At 42.2% G+C, this 20,530-nt stretch overlaps 1 protein-coding gene across 1 annotated transcript in view; it reads left to right on the forward strand.

The window, feature by feature from the left end:
- Positions 1-20,530, forward strand: part of LOC148039701 (phospholipase D beta 1-like) — a 165,871-nt gene that overhangs the window by 37,247 nt on the left and 108,094 nt on the right. Inside the window, exons 3-6 of the mRNA XM_087693182.1 lie at positions 512-706; positions 873-1,151; positions 16,903-16,971; positions 17,052-17,199. Of these exons, the coding sequence (XP_087549308.1) occupies positions 512-706; positions 873-1,151; positions 16,903-16,971; positions 17,052-17,199 (691 nt within the window). The remainder of the gene's footprint in view (positions 1-511; positions 707-872; positions 1,152-16,902; positions 16,972-17,051; positions 17,200-20,530) is intronic.

Genomic DNA, 20,530 nt, shown 5'->3' on the forward strand with positions numbered 1-20,530 from the left:
TGTATCAGCATTGTCCTGTTGGAGCTTTACGAGTAACGGACATTGAGAGAAGAGAAGAATGACAATGACTTCCTATTGACATCTCATGGCTTCACATGTGAGTTCTCACTTTAGTTTTGGACATGTTCACACTCTGGAGACCTCTTATGTAGACTGTTGGATGCCTTGTCCACATGGTCAATTCTTTAACGGTTCTGGCCATACTATCGGGCACATTTACGACTCTCTACATTGGTTGTGACTGTATGGGCTTCCAAGTTCCATGTTACAGGATCAAATCATTTATCAGATGCAATAGTTGGATTCTTTGTATTGTATGCTACAATTATTGAATGATTTTTTTCATGAAAATAAAGAGCATCTTTATCTGTTTGTGCAACTGTGATCATCTGCACGTATATTTTCATGTAATCAAGGATGTATAGTAGTGTTTGTCTATGGTCGTCTATGTGTTGTGTGCATAAATTATCAGGTCAATTTTTAAATATGGGACATAATATTGGCGGTGCAGATTGTTGGAACCCTTTATACACACCATCAGAAACTGGTTATTGTTGATGCTCAAGGTCCTGGAAATACTCGAAGGCTTATTGCATTCGTTGGCGGGTTGGATCTTTGTGATGGACGCTATGACACTCCTGAGCATCCTCTATTTAAAGGTCTAGATACAACATTCCAGAATGATTATCACAACCCAAATTTCCCAGTAAGTTATAAGCACTTCTAACTGATGCAATTTCTCTACACATTTTTGCTCATTGAATCAAGCTGGAGCACTGAAAACACTGGTGTTCATGTTTTATTAAGTACATTTTCATGTGCAATTCTGAGAACGGTTCTCTCTCTTTTTTGGGGGGCTCATTATCGAGTAGCAACCTGAAAGTGGGGGACCAAGGCAACCATGGCATGACCTGCATTGCAAGATTGAAGGGCCAGCTGCTTATGATGTTCTTACAAATTTTGAGCAGCGTTGGAGAAAAGCTGCAAAATGGCATTGGCTGACATTAAAGTGGAGAAAGCGCACAAGGGGCGAGGATGATATCCTAATTGATCTGAAAAGAGTTCCTTGGATAATTAATCCTAAAGATGGTAGAGAAAATGACGAAGTATTTGTGACTAAAGATAATGATTCTCAAACGTGGCATGTTCAGGTTGGTTTTTCGACTTTGTCCTGTCATGTTGGTGTCTTTGTTTCGTGGATAGATTTAATGCTGCAAGGTGATGTTATAGGATTTATAGAGTTGACAGGATCAGAAGCTTAGCTTATTAATTCAAACAGAGTTTCCGAATAAAAGAAAAAAGAAAACCTTGTATATTCTCCGGTTTTTTTCTTGAAATTCTGTTTATCTTCCTGTGAAAATTTGAAACTCAAGCAAGAGCACAGAGTTCGCATATAAAGAGAAATAGATATTTACAGCAATGAATTTGTTGATTCTAGAAGCATAAGAACCATGAAAGCAATTTGCATAATGTATACTCTCACAATTGAAAGGGACTGAACTTCTACACAGAAAACAATCAAAACTGGCCTGAATGTAGAAAAGTAGGACATATAATGCATGATTTTGACATTGCTCTCCTTATTTTTGTTTTTCTTGAGTCTCTTTTTGGATATTCCTTCAGTAAGTCGGAAAAAGTGTGTGGGGTCTAGACCTTTCTCAGCTGGGCGGGCAGCTAAAGACTTGGATGAGAGCTTGCAGTAGATCAGCTCCTTCTTCAGGGAGGAGACCATGAGGAGGCAAGCCCTTGTAAAGAGTGAGAGGACTGCTGGAGGTGGCTGCACTCTAGAGGAAGGAGCAGAGATGTCCAGGTTGGAGATGGGTAGCTGAGAGGATCCATATTGCCAGAGCAGAGATTGATGCCATGATGGAAACAAGATCAGAGTACAGCTTCCATGTGAACACTTTCCTTCTGGACTCAGTCAGGAGATAGGGTTAATAGAGATTTCTTATGCACCTAGGGCCAAAGCACTCTAGATATTTTGTAGAGACTCAGTACAAAGTGTTACATAACAACTAGACCCCATGCTATGAGAGTGGCAAATAGACAGTATGGTAGAGCACCAACTGTGGTTAGTCACAAGATGATCAGGCATTTGATGGCTCATTTTGCAAAGGGGGAGATGGAGAAGGCATTTCTAGCTTGGCCCTTAGGCAGGTGTCTAGGAGAAGATGGGATGATTAAGTCATTCTTTCTAAGCTATTGAGATCTTATCAGTGTAGGCCTCATCACAGCTTTCTGCGAGATTATGGCATGAAGGGATTCGTCTCATTCCCAAGGATAATTGGGACAGATCGGAGAGTACACCATGGAGGCCAATCACCTTGGTTGGAATTACCTACAAGATTTTTGCAAAGGTGATCCATCTTTGACTGGCCCCATGGATGCCAAATATTATCCACCCTACCTGGCAGACTTTGTTTGAGAGTGCAATAGCTTGGACAATACATTCACCCTTTGGGAGTCCGCTGCTCTTGCTTGTTCAAGACCTCATTATACTCCTTGATTCAAGAAGGTACATGATCACGTGCATCCTAGTGGACGGATGCATTGGCCAATGGGCCAAGAGTCCAAGAATGGTGATCAGACAATGAATATGCACAATAGGGCCTTGAGTCCTATAAATAAGACTTGGCTGCCCTAATCCTGAAGTATTTTTAGTGCATCCACACTAAGTCACTTCATGACCATTGAGGCGATGCTACTAGCATTCATCTGGATGTCCAAGGATGTAACACCTTGATTATTCTAGATCCACCAGATGCCTCTTTGTGCGGGCCTTTGTTGCAACACCAAAGGGACCAATTGGTGTCATGTCAAAGTCCTAAGCACTAAGCAAACTGGAATAAAGGCATTGTATTTGGGGGAGGGAAAGTGAGTAAGCAGTGTGATTGCCATATGCTCTAAAGATACCTTCTTCCCATAAACAGCCATCTCAATTTGTAGGTACCCATGTTGTTAATGTGATTCCTTATAGTAAAAAATTCGGAAGGTGATAGTTGATGTTGCGGCCTCATGTCCAAAATGCGGCTGTATGAGAAAATCTGAATCACATAGGCTCTGAAATGTGACCCAAATCTAGCTTGTAAAGGTGAACTCATTCACATGGATCAACATAATATTAGTGTAGTTCGGAGAGAAGAATGTCAAGGCTTGAAGGACCCATAAATCAAAACTACCCTTGGAATGACCATAGACATAGGGCAAGAAATACTTGGTGATGAAAGCCCCTACCCTTAGGACCAGCACTAGCTGTAGGCAAAGGGCAAAGAATTTGCTTGGTGATGAAAGTGAATGGGTCATATGTGTTCAGATTGCTTTGAATTCAGCTTCCAAAAGGAGGAGTAGGTGGCTTGTGAGCTTTGGGAGGTGGGGAGACCAAGACTATGCATAGTGCAAGCATAAGGTTAGTTGGGTGGTCGGTAAAGTGAGGTGATTATGCATCGAGAATAGATGGTTTGTCACCGGCATGTGAATGCACTTCCATAGTTTGGGCATGTGGGATTGTGCACGGTCAGTGTCAAATAAAGGCCAGCAGGTCAAAAGATGCTCCATGGAAATGATCATTTTCCCTTAAGTTATGCCAAGGTGAAATGTGAGCCTTTTAAATGCACATTGAAAAGTTTGATGTCTCAAGGGCTTAAACATTTAATGTCACATTTAGTGTGTTTGGGGACTCCATGGCTAGTCTGAGGGAGGTGTCTTCTCCGAATAGCGTGGGGTATCTAGCTCGGACTGTGCTATAGGCTTTGCATTTGCAAATATAGGGCTCCTTGCTCTCCACCTCCTCCTGGTATAGTCTTCAAATCTGCTCAGCTCTGGGAATGTGGGCTGCCCTCCCAATCTCAATCTTGATTTGATGAGAGGATACATTGAGTTGGCTAATGGCTACCCGCATCTCATGTGGCATGTATACATCTAGATATCCCGGTCTCACAATGAAGCCATCCCCTATGGTCCTCATAAAGTGATCCTTGTAGTAGTACATCTTCAGTGGAAGAGGCTACTGAGATGAAATCCATGTGTGCTGTGTGTACAACTGATAAAGGTCCTATTGTATGATCAAGTTCCTCTTAGTGTCGGCCTGTCTCGCAGTAGTGCTGTGGAGCACCTTTGGAAATCTAGGACGAAAAGACCTAGGCATCTATGATCCTTGTACTTCATGACTTGATGAAGAGGTCCAGAACCATCACGGAAGAGGTAGTGGTACTGTCCTCATATGTCATTGTATACTATACATCCACATATGTAAGGCTCCTTTGTCTCAGGCTCTCATCCACAAAGTTGGCAAGTTCTATCCTTTGCCAGAGTATTTTTCCATCTACTTGTCTCCATTTGTAGCCTATGAGAGGAGGTACGAATCTGTTTGATAGCAGCCCGTATGTTGTGGGAGAGATGGGTATCCATGTATGCTGGCCGAACAGTGAATCCATCATCAGAGAGACACAAGAAGTGATACTAGTAGAACTCCATCCTCGATCGTAGAGGGGGTGGTGGGTGGATCCATGCCCTCGCTATCTTAGCAGTCAAAAGGGCAAAGGTGGTTAATATCCAAACTATGTAGGCTCATCAACATAGTTGTCAGGTAAGAAAGGTACAATACCGTATGGTACGATAAAGTATGGTACTAAATGGTACCTTAAGATTTTGTAAGGTATGGTACCATATTAGTACCGACGAAAACCTTGATTATTTGGGACTAAAGATAATAGATAGATGTTTAAAGTCTAAATAGCAATGCTATTAGAGTGTATAAGAGGAATACTTAAGGGTAACACGCCAAAACTTCATGCCGCATGTGCAACATGTGCTACTGTTACCTACAAGTTACAAGTAGATAGATGGGAGTGGACACATCATACATGAAGGATTATACAAATAAGAGTATGTGTGTGTGAGAGAGAGAGAGAGAAAGAAAGAAAGAAAGAAAGAAAGTTATATTAACGTCTACAACAGGCCAAGTTGGCCTATGAGACCAAAATGTTGCATACAAAATGTCTGGGAGATTTCAAAAGTCCCAGTGAAGCTAACGTTTATGCTATATTGAACTAAATTGAGTGGGTACAAAATGATATCTAGACTGGATACAGTCTAGAGGTACTCCCAGTGCGGTGTGGGACTGCTCCTGGAGTGTTCATCCTAGGATGTCCCGCATGGGTCTGTCTAACATGGAGAGACTAAAGCGGCGGGGCAGGGCCCTCCGATGGCGGCGTAGTATCCCTTGTATCTTCGACATGTGTCTTCTGCAGGGACGGGGGCCAGCGAGGCGTGGGCGCCGGGCTTTGCCTCTCGCTGTGGCTATTTCTAAGGTGGTCCCCCGGGGTCGGGAGGCCGGTTGGGTTGGTGGGGGCTCGGTGGTGGGGAGGGTAGCTGGTATTTGGTAGAATTCGTTGAGTGTGAGTTGGTTGGTGGCTCCTTGTCTTTGCTCCATGGTTCGTAGGAGGTGGTCTCTGTGGCGTCGTATTTCCAGTAGAAAGAGTCCGAGGCATCTCTGGTCTTTGAATTCCATCACCTTGGAGAGTGGTCCGAATCCTTTGCTGAATAGGCAGTGGAAGCGTCCGCGAATTTCGTAGTACACTGGGCATCTACAGATATAGTGTTCCTCTGTCTCTGGCTCGAGATGGCAGAGCTGACAGATTCGGTCTTCTGGGGGGAGGGGGTTGCCTCCGTATCTGCCCGTTTCGACCCGTAGTAGGTGTGAGGACGTGCGGATCTGTCCTATGGCACTTCTGACCCCATGAGACAGGTGTGTGTCCATGTAGCTTGGGCGGGTGATGAAGCCATCTGGGGAGATGTGCAGGAAGTGCTCTCGGTAGAAAGCCTTCTTGGTTCCTAGTTCCGACGTAGGGGTCATCCATGTCCTGTCTGTGTCTGTCTGGATGATATCCATTCTGATGATGCGATTCACCTCTCGGCTGAGCTCCAGGTGTGGGCAGTCTAGGCTGTATTGTAGTGGGGGGAGGTGGTCCATGTGCAGGCCATGGAGCCGTAGCCAAGTCTCTGTTTGGGCATATCAGCACTCAGTGTCCCCTTGTGTTGCTAGCTGTTTGGATGACTCCAGGGCGAGTCTGGGGTACCGGTGCCGAGGCAGGTCTCATATTCGGTGCAAGAAGGTCACGGTCTGGATGAGGGCCTCAGCCACGAGTGGCGGTGCCCCCAGCTCTGCACGGATGATCTCGTGTGGTACGGAGGCCTTGCTTCGGATCATCCGTGAGATCATAAGTATTAAGGGTCTCTCCATCTGCTCGCATCCCTCATAGGTGGCCTCCTCCTTAGGCAGTGGCTGGTCCTGTGGGGCCCTCCGCGTGTGGTAGAGACTGGACCCCCATATGGGAGCCCCGTATAGGAGGGCTGGTGTGACCAAGGTGTCAAAAAGCCAGAGCTTTGTCCGGGGTTCCTGGAACTGTATGCGGGCACATTGGTTCTTCATTGACCCGAGGGCTGCATAGCCTCGGGTTAGTCTATCTTCTGCTGCTTTTCTCAGGGTAAATCTCGGTCCAGAGAATTTAGTCCCCAGATAGACGTATCTTTGGACCACGTCCACAGTCTCTCCGCCGTATGTGAAGGGGGGATACCGACTGTCAGAATGTCTGGGAGATTTCAAAAGTCCCAGTGAAGCTAACGTTTATGCTATGTTGAACTAAATTGAGTAGGTACAAAATGATATCTAGACTAGATACAATCTAGAGGTACTCCTAGTGCGGTGTGGAACTGCTCCTGGAGTGTTCATCCTAGGATGTCCCGCATGGGTCGGTCTAACATGTAGAGACTAAAGCGGCGGGGCAGGGCCCTCCGATGGCGGCGTAGTATCCCTTGTATCTTCGACATGTGTCTTCTGCGGGGACGGGGGCCGGCGGGGCGTGGGCGCTGGGCTTTGCCTCTCGCTGTGGCTATTTCTAAGGTGGTCCCCCAAGGTTGGGAGGCCGGTTGGGCTGGTGGGGGCTCGGTGGTGGGGAGGGTAGCTGGTATTTGGTAGAATTCGTTGAGTGTGCGTTGGTTGGTGGCTCCTTGTCTTTGCTCCGTGGTTCGTAGGAGGTGGTCTCTGTGGCGTCGTATTTCCAGTAGAAAGAGCCCCAGGCATCTCTGGTCTTTGAATTCCATTACCTTGGAGAGTGGTCCGAATCCTTCGCTGAATAGGCAGTGGAAGCGTCCCCAGATTTCGTAGTATACTGGGCATCTACAGATATAGTGTTCCTCTGTCTCTAGCTCGAGATGGCAAAGTTGACAGATTCGGTCTTCTTGGGGGAGGGGGTTGGCCCCGTATCTGCCCGTTTCGACCCGTAGTTGGTGTGAGGACGTGCGAATCTGTCCAATGGCACTTCTGACCCCGTGAGACAGGTGTGTGTCCATGTAGCTTGGGCGGGTGATGAAGCCATCCGGGGAGATGTGCAGGAAGTGCTCTCGGTAGAAAGCCTTCTTGGTTCCTAGTTCCGACGTGGGGGTCACCCATGCCGTTGCTGTGTCTGTCTGGATGATATCCATTCTGATGATGCGATTCACCTTCTCTCGGTTGAGCTCCAAGTGTGGGCAGTCTAGGCTGTATTGTTGTGGGGGGAGGTGGTCCATGTGCAGGCCATGGAGCCATAGCCAAGTCTCTGTTCGGGCATACCAGCACTCAGTGTCCCCTTGTGTTGCTAGCTGTTTGGATGACTCCAGGGCGAGTCTGGGGTACCGGTGCCGGGGCAGGTTCCATATTCGGTGCGAGAGAGAGAGAGAGAGAGAGAGAGAGAGAGAGAGAGAGAGAGAGAGAGAGAGAGAGAGAGAGAGAGAGAGAGAGAGAGAGAGAGCCCTATATTAGGAACTCTACAAGTAAACGCCTTTTGGGAAGGGACAAATGCACATAGTTTTTCCCCTCATTGCGTTGGGTGACACAATCTAAAAAGGAATGTTGACATGAGATAGGAGTTAGCGGTCTCAGCCATACATTGGAATGTATACGCATATTAAAATAAACTAATGGGGACATTACATTGGTTGCTGAATTGCATGTTCAGGTTGCTATAATACATTTTCAGGCTGTTGTAATTCATTTTCAGCATGCTGATTTTGTTGCCCAAGCTGGTTTTCAGCATCCCTTTGTTGCCCATTTTCATATGGCTCAATGATGATACGCTGATTATCATAACCAACATCAAATGGAGCTGAATTTTTAGTGGCTGATAGCTGTTCAAATGGCTGATCATGCTGAAATTTCACTTTCTTTTTGTCCAAGTCACTAGATGTGACATTTTTCAGCAGCTTTGACTCATTAAATACCACATCCTGGCTGCGTAGCACCTTTTTCATACTTGGAATCCAAACTCTATAGCCCATATTACCTTCATTTCCATAACCCATGAAGATGCCTCTATGGGATTTCATGTTAAGTTTGGTTCTGCTATTAACAGGTACATGTACATAGCATTTGCAGCCAAAGACTCTTAAGTGGTCATATGAAGCAGGTTTGCCAGATCAAACCTCTTTAGGGACGCCACTTTCATATGCCCGATATGGAGATTGGTTGCAAATATGCACTACGGTTTCAAGTGTCTCTCCCTAAAATGATTGCGGGAGATTAGCCGTGGACAGCATGCACCGAATCCTCTCACACAATGTGTGATTTATTCGCTCAGGCACACCATTAGATGACGGATTATAGGGAGCTGTAAGCTCCCGTTTAATCCCATTGACATCACAAAACTTTCTGAATTCTTTAGATACATACTCTTTTCTGTTGTCTGTTTTTATGCATTTTAATTTCAAACCCTTTTGAGTACTAACAAAAAGTGTAAAATCTTTTAAAAGCACCCAATGCCTCACATTTTTGCTTACGCAAGTAAATCCATAGCTTTCTAGAATGGTCATCAATAAAAGACACAAAATAATGAAAACCACAATGAGTTTTTATTGGCATGGTGCATACATCAGAATGGACTAAATCCAAGATACATGCCTTTCTAGAGGCTCTATGAGAGCATGAACTCTTTACATGTTTTCCCAAAATAGAGTCATCACAAAAGTCAAGCTTTGCGTTTTTCACATCAACTGTTCCAAGTGAAGAAAGTGCATGCAAACCCTTTTGGCTCATGTATCCAAGACGCTTGTGTCATAACTCCATGTGTGATTGCACTTCAGCAACTGCAACAAAATTTCTAGGAAGTGCCTTGTAGTAGAGATAATATAGAGTTCCCTTTTTACTATCTCTAGTGACTAGCTTAGACCCTTTCTGTATCTTTCACATTCCACCACCAAAAGTAGAGAAGTAACCCTTGCTGTCCAGCTCTCCAATAGAAAGTAAACTCTTCTTGATGCGAGGTACATATCTAACATCATGAAGGATCAATTCCTAATGATTTTCAAGAGTCAGGTGTATGGTACCCATTCCTTCAATATCACATGCATGGTTGTTGCCTAGATAGACTTTCCCAAGATTATCTTTTTCATAAGAAGAAAAGCACTCCAAAGATGGAGTTACATGAAATGAAGCATCGCTCTCAAATCCACGATTGCGACAAACCAGCATGAGCTGACAACAAAGCATCTATCACATCCCTTTTAGTGATATACATGTTCTGTAACCAGCCTTCCTTCTTGGAATGGGTGGTGATAACCTGATTTAAGAGTTAATTACATCAATAAATAAATGCATATAAAATGAAATACACACTTTACCATAACATTCTTGGACAGTAGACACACTGTTGGCCCAAAATTGGTGCCCCTTGCAGTATTTCTTTAGCTTTCATTCAATTGGAAGGAGTACAACTCGAGATTCTTCAATCTCCTCCTGCTAACCAATTGCTCTTGCTGTCATAAATGACCAGCAAGCCTTTTGGGTCATTTGCCCCTTGTTTCACCCAGGACTTCTTCTCCAATTTGACCCTTCGCTGGCCAAATGCTGCTCCAAATCAATTTGGGATGGGCTGGCTCCTGAAATCCCTTGATAATTTTCAATTATCAGTTGCTAATTTCAGTCCCTTGAGCCTTCAATCTCGCGCACGGATCCCAAGGTGGCTGCTAAACCCTAATTTCTGCTATAAATTGGGGTTTACTGCAGAAATTACAGATCAGCCCACCAAAAATGGCTGAAATCTCCTCCAAATAGCTAAGAATTGCTGAGAATGACTGAGCATAGGCTGAAGGAGATGAGAGAATGCTATAGAGAGAGAAAATTCTGAGATTTCTTGCAAAGAACTGATCAAAATCAGCTGCTGCCCTGCTGTACCAGCCCCAAACGGATGCACCAACAACAATAGGGGCATCAGAGACTGTGATCTTCAGGAGAAAGTGCATCAGCAGCAATTGCCAACTTCCCAAGGTCAAGAATATGCAATCTCCATCACCAAAATGGTTTCCAATGATTGGGAAATGGCCCCAAAAGCTGGCAGCAACAGTCCAACACCTCTTCCCAATAGCTCCAAAATGAAAAAACGAGATTTCCCTCTCCCTTCAGCCCTATTTAGCATTTCCCCCATTTGCATGGGAAAGTTTTGCCAAGTGGCAGCTTTCTTAATCCATTTTCAGCAATTTCCAGTCATTTAATTACTTTTCAGAATTAATTAATTTTGAAAATTAATTCAGCCCTTAATCCATGCCCAAAAAATTGACCTTGCCCATCCAAAAATTAATTGGCTAGGCCATTTGCAACCCAAAGTGGTCCCATGCATTAATTGACCCTTGGACAAGCATTAATCCATTAATTAATGCCTAGGTCCCTAGTGTCACCACTGACACTTAATGGCCAATTAATGGTCCTAGGAGCAAACTGACACCAAAATTCACCTAGAATCTAATAAGTGTAACTTGTTACAACTTTTGCCTTTGACACCCATCTTTTTCATAGGGTCCTTCGATCTTCAACTGTGAGAAAGTAACCTTGCACCTCACATGTGCATCTTTTAATTGCACATTTGACTAATCCTTTAATCGAATGTCAATTAAACATAAGCAAAGCATCAAATTTTCACGTCCTTGTGACATGTTCTCCACTGTCATAGCATGTGGATCTGAAGATGCAACTAGCAAATCAGCATCATTATCTTCTTCTATCTCCTCAATAACAACATTAGACACCACATTTGCTTTTTTTGTTTCTTTAGGGGTAGAGCTTCCATTCTTTTCATTCTTTTTGACTTTTACATTAGTCTACTTCTTGCGTTCTTGTTTGTTGTTATAGTATTTGCAATCGGTCTTTTTGTGCCCTTTGCATCCACACTGATAACAAGTGATATCTTGCTGTTTTTCCTAGCTTTTGCTGTGATTTTTGTTCTTATTTGCAACATTTGACCTTTTTTTAGTTCTTCTTCTTACATTGTAGGTTGATCCAGTGTTTTCCCTATTTGTCTTGCATCTAAATGTCAAGTTGGAGTTATTGCTTAATGACACAACCAATGCTTCCCATGAATCGGGCAAAGTCATGAGCAAGAAGATAGCCCTCAACTTAGGATCAAAAGTTGGCAAGGCTGCATCCTATAATTGACTCAAAATACCAGTGAAAGCATTTAAATGTTCTAAGGCAGGCTTAGACTCATCAAGCTTCAAGTTGACCAACTTTCGCATGAGATGACTTGATTGACAAGAGTTGTATTCTCATACATAGCCTTGAGTTTCTTCCAAACTGCATAAGCAGTTGCAAGTTCCTTGATATTAACCAAGATATCATCTAATGTAAGTAATAGCCTTTTTATTCATTTTAGCCTAATCCTCATTTGACAAAGCAACAGACTTATGTTCTGCCAAGGCATCATCATAATCTTTCAGAAAGAGTATACCCTGCATATGATCTTTCCAAAGATCAAAGCCATTGCCATCAAATTTACGAATCTCAAAGAGATTCTTTGTGTCAAATGTAGATGCATTGCCAACCAACTTCAGCAAAGAAAGACTATAATAAAATGCTGAATACTTTCAGCCAATAGCAAGGTTGCTGAATGTAATAGCAAGTATACACACTTGTACTTCCACGAGTGTCCAAGAAGCAAACATTTATGTTGCAATTTCAGTCCCAAGAGCTGATTATAGCATGTACATGAATCAAATTTGATACATTTGCATAAATGACAGCTCCCACTTTAATAATACATCACCATAATGCCCAAATGCAATAACCCAAGTGTTGTATGTACCATTGTTTCATTGCATAATGAGCATTCAACAATACATGTACCAAGAGAAGCTGCCCTTTTACAACATTTGAAACATCCCAAGTTCAAATTTCTCCCACTCAGTAGTGAATGTGCTGTAATTTCATTGTCAACAGCTCCCACTTCAATAATACATCACCATAGTGCCCAAATGCAATAACCCAAGTGCTGTATGTATCATTGTTTCATTGCATAATGAGTATTCAACAATACATGTACCAAGAGAAGCTGCCGTTTTACAACATTTGAAACATCCCAAGTTCAAATTTCTCCCACTCAGTAGTGAATGTGCTGTAATTTCATTGTCAAAGCTCAAATCGGCTCAAAATGCATCACTGATGTGTAAAGCCCCAAAATTTTTGCAGTAAATTTGTCCCAATTGCATCAATACATCCTCTTGAGCATCAAATACGGGCAAATGTTGCAGAAATTTCATGAATTTGCAAAACCCCCAAATTTCGGGGTCCAATTGTGCACAAATTTTAATGAAATTGGCTCAATTGAGCAAAATTTTACGTTTACATGAAAAGGCCCAAAATTTTCGAGGCATGTGCACCCAATGTCTGCAATTTCTGGGTCAACAGTCACTGCTATGCATGCCTAGCACCAAATCTGGGAAAAGCCCCAAATTTTCAGGTGTAAATTCACATAGATCTGAACCTTGTGCTTGCGGACGTGAACACTCGGTAAAGGAAATAGAAGAGAAAATTGTAGAATAATAAAAAAGAGGAAAAACAAACGAGTGCTTGTCATGACGTTGACTAGGCCTTGACCTGCGCGTGTTGCTTGTTGGACCTGCTTGCCATTTCATTTGCTAGACCTGCCCGCCATGTCGTTTGCTCGCCACGTCGTTTATTGGGCCTGCCTACAAACTCGCTTGCCTGTCACCGATCAAGCTGCCTTCTGAATGCGCTGCCAATTGCAGTTCGTGCCCTGCGAATTGTTGCTGAGAGCTGTAACCTACAAAAACTGTCCTGCCTGCTGTCATGATGATCACGACTGCAATGATTACTGAACACGACTTTTAGCACTAATTCTCATGCTTTGATACCAGTTTGAATAGTGCGAGAGAAAGTGATCATAATATGCACGTAGATCGAGGTGTGCGCAGTAGTTGAGAGAGAGCAGTGAGTGAGAGTGAAGAGTCGAGGGATAGGTGTATACCAGTGTGTTAGACACAAATAATAAAAGAATATATTTATACTTGGGATACGACACACTTACACCCGCAAGGGTGTGTTCACATGTGTAAAGTAATATACATTTGGGAGAGTGTAAGGGCCTTTACACCCAACATGTAGTTTTTCTTGCATGTTTGTTTCTTTTTCCTTAAATGTGTTCAATCCTTCCCTCAATTTGAAGATTTCAGATTTGCAAGCATCTACCACTTTTTGCGATTGAGTTTTCAGTATGTGCATTTTGGACAGCATTTGTGCCTGCAATTCATTTTTAATCTTTATTTGTATATCTTGCATTTTTGCCTTTGGTTTGCTATTAGTTTCGCCTTGACCCGCTCTCATATTTCTTTTTTCAACTCTTGTCTCATAATTCGTAGTTCAGAGCGAATCGTTGAATGAACTTATTTGTACTTCCTTTCATTCATGGTACGTGAAGTTTCTCCATGCCTGTCAGATTAAGGAGATGGTCTAGTCATGGACCTTATGGCATTGGAGGGGTTTTAGTCGAAAGGTCGTATCCACCGAGGATCAGAGATAGCAGGAAGTAGAGATAGGAGATGGAAGAGAAGAAAAAGAATAGACAAGAGGTAAACACGATAAAGACAAAGCACAATGAATCAAATCAATATGTATTGATAGAATCTGAAATCCCTTGTCTAACACTACTCAGAAGTAATCTCCAATCATTAGATCTCCTGGAGCTTCCTCGTAAACCAAAAACGTGTATCAAACAACAACTTCTTCTCTGCTGCTTGGAACCCAAATCTGATGGCTCCGTTGGACCTGAAAGGGGGAAAAAACCTTAGGATACATGGTCCAAAATCTCCTAGTTCACTCCTTCTTCTTCTTCCAGTTGAAAGTACTGTTTGTTGTCTATCAACTGCGATCGCGACACGCACGATTTCGCCAAATTTTTTTTTTCATGAAAAATCCAAAACTAGCTGAAAAAGCAACTTGCTTTTCGCATGCCACTCTAATCTAGAAGTTTCCCTAGCTTTTTAGGATATTTACAATAAATAATATCCAAAATATCAAAATAGGCTAAAATTGTCCAAAAATCTAGTATTGCCACGGACACTAGCACTAATGACTCAGATCACATTGACTCTCTAGATCAATAAGAAAGTCGGATGATGGTGCACGCTAGAGTTTTTCACACTGTGTCCGCATAGTGGCACGACAACGGCTATATGTCTTGTACTGTGTGTTCTGAGAGAGAGAGAGAGAGAGAGAGAGAGAGAGAGAGAGAGAGAGAGAGAGAGCTATTAATGTCCTTTGGAGGCCAAAATTGACCTATAGGACAAATCAGATAGTTTATTACAATTTACATTCCACTTTGGGTATTAGTGTCATGAAGGCACATAAAATGAAAGAAAATAAAGAAAATTAGACAGGATAAACTCAAAACTCTTACAACTCACAAGAGTTTTAACTAAACATCAAGTTCCATTATTGATATAGAGGGTAGCTAAATTCCACTAGAAGATATATTTGCTTCTGGGGAAATGGGGTGGAGATCTTGATGACTGCTTTTTCTCTTTGATACAGTACCCACTTACCATTTCTTCATTGTTCTCTGACTTTGGCTAATTTTGTTGGTCGATTTTTGAGCTGAAGTGGGGTCAACTCAGTCCGCTATCCACATTTTTGTTCTTTGTAGGGACTTAGTTTGCTTCGTTATTCCCATCTTCTCTGCCAAATCTGTACGTATCATATGGTACAGTATGGCTGGTACTGTACAAACTAGTCCATACAACATACGAAGGCAAGTATGCATGCATTTTCCCAAGATATCTTTCTAGGATCTGGTCAGAGATCATTCATGCTTTTTGTGGGAGATGGGAGAGGCTACAGAGCGGTTTTGAGAGGATGAAGAGAAGGAGAGATTCTTTTGGCATTCATGGGTTTCTGACACATTCTTTCACCTAGCCCCTCAAATGGTTTACCGTTTGGCACTATAGCTCACCAGATTGGTTGTCCACACAATCATTGTATTTATGATGTAGAACTTTGCTCTTTATTGGGCCTTTTTTGTGCTTTGTCATTACCTTCAGGATTTTTCTTGAGGTGTCATTAATAGAATTTCCTTTTCTGAGGGGGGGGGGATATAAAATTTAGTTGTCTGCCGCTGCTTTTGCTTGTTTTCAGCATGCCTCAGCTTTCGTGCACACCAAATCTGCACTGGCTTGCCGTTCTCCCTTTCGTGGGTTTGGTGTACAGTAAAATTTAAAGATCTAGGATTGTTTTCAACAATAGTTGATGTTGGTATAATTGGGATAGGTGGTTGGGATGAGAAATCAAACCTTTCTCACAGTTGTATTGCTGTTCGAGTCAGGCAAGAGTGCAAATCTGCTATATTCAATGCATTTACTACAGGAGTTTCTCTGTATGCAGTATTTGTGGCTATTTTGGGAATCCACAAAATGACCTGCGGCATTAATTAAATGCTGTCCATCAGTCGGATGCACAACTGAGCTCCCACATCACAGATTTGGACCAATTAACAGCATTAATTGCTCTCCCTACTTCAGTCATTGACATTTTGATGCAGTCATGGGACATTTTGAGTAATCCTGGTGAGTTTGGGGTGCTGTTTTGCTTTTTGGGATAAAAGTAGAAAATTTAAAACATATCTTGGAATCCCCAAGGTCTACTTCCTTTAAACCCAATCAGAGATGAGATATTTCAGCTTGTTGGTCTGATCTGCAAATTAGGGCTTCTGCAGTTGAACAGAGGAGAGGAGAGAGATAAAATAGTATCTGAGCTGCAAAATTCACCTCCCAACCACAACACAACCTTATTCTATTAAAATTTGACCTTGGTCATAGTAATGTGTGCATGCCTGGCTGATCATTTACTTACTTGGCTCTAACCCTGCACACACCTATTAAATAAATGGCTGGAGCTCCACTTAAATGTCATAAGCCCTTGGTCACACCCATTAAATAAATGGCTGGAGCTCTGCTTAAATAGCCTAAGCCCTTGGTCACACATCCCTTGCTTATGCTATTAATCATGCACCCCTGAACCCCCATACAAGTATATTATATAATACATACAGAATTACAGCTCCTAAAAATGTTTCGTCATGAATGCCACATAAGTATGGTCTCAACCCCTTAGTTGTTTCATGGTAAGGATTGTATAAATAATCCACAACTTTGTGTTGGGCCCTTTGAACTACGTATGTGAACATAGCCTCTCTAGTGTCAGTGTCAGCTAGCCTCATCTAAGTCTAATCTCAGCAGTCCTCTATACAGAATATGTAGGTGTGTAAGAGGCAGTCTCTTTAGTGTCCATAGTGTCAACTAAACTTATCTAAGTCTAGCCTCAGCTGCCCTCTGTATGGAAAATCTAGGAGTGTAAGAGGAAATTTGTGAATTCACATATTCCAGTGCCAAGTTATCCCATGGGGCTCAACATTGTATTCTATTTTCCCATGGGGCCATAACTTATTTAATGAAAAGAGGGGAGGGAAGCGGGGAACATGAGTGGAAAAGTAGGAGAGTGGTGAGGGAGGGTGTGACTTGTCTTAATGTCTCCAATTGGTCAAAATTACCTATCATATCAAATTAAATGATCTCTACTTTGCTTTTGGACAGATCTTCCGGTCCATTGATTCAGGATCTGTTAAAGGGTTCCCAAAGGATCCTAAAGAGATTGAATTCCAGGTATTGACATTTTTAATTTTATGTACACGTCTTAAAAGTTCATTTCTCAACTCCTGAACTGGTAAAATGATTTGGTACAGAATCTTGTTGGAGGAAAGAACATTGCCATAGATATGAGCATACAAACAGCATATGTAAAGGCTATACGTTCAGCTCAACACTTCATCTACATTGAGAATCAATACTTTCTTGGCTCTTCCTTCGCTTGGCTAGCATATAAAAATGCAGGTACACCTCAATGAACAAACAAACACATTGTAAAATTAAATCCCAATGTCAAAAAATCTGCAAGAAAATTGCAGATAGTCAAAGCTTTCAAATAGCTTCACATGCATTCATTTATCAGGCGATACAAATACATAGCATGGTGACCTGTAACGGAAAGATCACCTAGACGATAAGGTTACTTTTTTCAGCTTTAAAGGCAATAATACTGTTGCTTGAAACCTTAGAGATATGGTTTGAAGTGTTGTAACTCTGTGATAGATTGCCTTTTCTCATAGGTATGCTTGCATGATTGCTTGCTCAATCTTTCTTTATGTGCTGAGGCATTGCTTCAACATTTTTGACCTCTGCACGAGTTTAGGCTATTTATTGATTAGCAAGCAATTCTTTACAGGACAAATCATTAATCAGTGGCAAAGAATCTGGTGTCACCAGGTGCATTGTCTAGAAGATTATGGTGTGTGCTACTAATTGTTATGCACAACATGGAGATCCGAAACCTTATTCAATTAAGGAGAGATTTTTTATCAAGTAAAAACAACTTCTGGTGTCAGAACTGCTAAACTGATGGCTGTTGCAAATATTTTGAGAGCAGTGATATGCTCCTGTAGGTAAGAAACACTTGTCCTTTGCTAACTTCATTGCTAGAATCCCTTCGAAAAATGGATAGCCAATGTCTTTGATCCTGAAATTGGCCTGTAGATCACCTGAGAGCTAGAGTGCTCTTGCATAGTAGATGACACCAGATTTGTCCTCCAAGTGAGCGCCCCTTATAGTATCTCTTTAATATTGAGAAGATGAGCCTTCACATGAACCACTTGTGACCCATTCATGCGATCAACGTGGTAGTCACAGACCAAATTCGCTGCAAAACTGCTCTGTCCTTAGTTGTTTTCACCAATCTTGACCAATGAGCTTTGAATGTCTCAATTACACACTCAAACTACTCTGTCTTCAAGCATATAGAGCTGCAATCACTCCAATGTTGACCAACATGAAATTGAGAAATGCATCCATGGTCCCTCTGTGCTGCCACACTGCAAATCAATGAGGAATTTGCATGAATCTCCATCGCAAACTGATCAGATTCATTGAATGAGGCCTCAGCCTTGATTGTCTAACAATCTTAGTGCCTTACCCTAACCAAGGCACCTTGAATTCACCATCAAATTGAAGTAATTCAGACCTGTAAACCTCCTGTCCATAAACCCAAAAATCTGACATGTATTTGCTCTAAGATTGGACACTGAATATAAGGCTTTCGGTGGCTGAAAATCAGACCTACATGTCTAAATGCATTTTCCCTAATGTATGCCCTGAATCTTCAATGATCCGGCGACCCAAAACAAGGGGAAAATTGCAGGTTTTTGTTGGACTGCCTTCAACAAGCAATTCCACTCTCAAATTGACTGATTTTGACAAACTTTGGCTGCTGATCTGTTGTAAACACGAACCCTAATTTTTATCTACTGCAAAACAAAACTTGCATAGCATGAGAGAGAGAAAGGAGAAGAAAGAGATTGATTTCCTGTTGTCCAACACCTTAGGATGGTTGCAAAAGATCTCCTCTTGTTTCTCATTGCGAAAAAATCAGCAAGCATGCATCTCCTTTTGTTACTATAGCTCTCCAAACTTGGGCTGCTTCCAAAAGTGAGAGAAGAAGAGAGAAAGAGAGTGCCAAATAGCCAAGATCAAGTTTCCAATTGAATATCCAATTGCTTGTCAATCAATCACGTTTTTGATTCAGTGCTAATTAATGACTTGATCATTAATCATAAGTGAGATGCTCATTGGACAACACTTTAGCTTAGGGCGTGCTTAATAACTTAAGTGCCCTAAGTGAGTTGCTTATTGTGCAAAACTTTCAATGTAACTTGATTCTAAGGTACAAACTTTCAACTTAATTAAAGTTTCATAGGTCCCAACCTCTTGGATTTTGAAATTGCTCATGTAGTGACCGGGAGGTATGAAGATCGAGATAGTCGGTGTTCCTTACGCGCAGAGAGATAGAGAGAGTCAAAGAGAGTAGAGTAGAGAGTGTGCACGATTTTAGGGTACAATGACAAGTGTACCTCTTTCGGTTTTTAGATAGATACATATGTGTAAGTACAAGTGCTAAGGGTTTGTTCACACCCGAGCACATTAAAAGGCATGAGGGCCTTTATTCCCAACAACCTTCCACCTAAAGGAAGAAGAAAAGAATCAGCTAAGTCCATGTATGTACAAAGCTGAAATACATATATCTATCCAACTCCCATCATTTGTTGGCAATGAGCAAACCGCTCTATTAGAAGACCCTTCGCGAGAAGGTCTGTAAGATTATCATATGTATGCACTTTGACAAGCTCAATGCTCTTGCTGTCAAGTACATTTCTAATGAAGTGGTACTTCACCTGTATGTGCTTCGTCTTTGCATGAAATATAGGATTCTGTGCTAGCATGATAGCACTCTGATTATCACAATGGAGAACATGTAACTCTGTGATGCCAAGTTCTCCCACTAGATGTGAAAGCCATAAAGCCTCCTTGCATGCCTCAGTAGTAGCCATATACTCTGCCTCTGTAATAGACAATGCGACACATTTTTGTAGCTTGGAGATCCAAGAGACTGCTCCTCCTGTGAAATTAAACACACATCCAAAAGTGGACTTTCTGCAATCCGCATGACTAGCATAGTTTGCATCTGTAAAGCCAACACCAGATGCCTTCTGCTTTCCAAAGCAGATGCATAACTCCTTTGTGCCTTTGAGGTATCTCATAATACCTTTCACTGCAGCCCAATGCTTTTTGCTAGGGTTTGCCATGTATCTGCTAACCACTCCCACTGCAAAGGTAATGTCAGGACGTGTAGCAACCATAGCATACATCAAACTGCCAACAGCTGAAGCATATGGTAACTTGGCCATTTCAGCCTTCTCATCATCAGATGTAGGGTTGTTCTCTGCACTGAGTTTCACATATGGAGGCAATGGAATCCCAATTGTTTTTCCCTCCTTCATATTGAAACGCTGCAAAACCTTGGAGATATACTCCTGCTGAGATAGATAGAGCAATCCTTTTCACCTATCAATAAGTATTCGCATACCAAGAATGTGATTTGCATCACCAAGATCCTTTATGTCAAAGCTGCCATAAAGACTTTGCTTCAGTGAATCCAAGGCATGAGTATACTTGCCAGCAATCAGCATGCCATCAACATACAGAACCAAGATAATCAGGCTGCCATCTGCAGGCCTTCTTAGTGTACAAGCAGTGATCTACTTGACTTCTATAGAAACCTTGAGATTGCATAAATGTATCAAATTTATGATACCATTCTCTTGGTGCTTGTTTC

Source organism: Lygodium microphyllum, chromosome 2 (assembly GCF_053477565.2).
Source record: "Lygodium microphyllum isolate KBCC chromosome 2, Lygodium_microphyllum_v1.1.10, whole genome shotgun sequence".
NCBI lineage: Eukaryota > Viridiplantae > Streptophyta > Polypodiopsida > Schizaeales > Lygodiaceae > Lygodium > Lygodium microphyllum.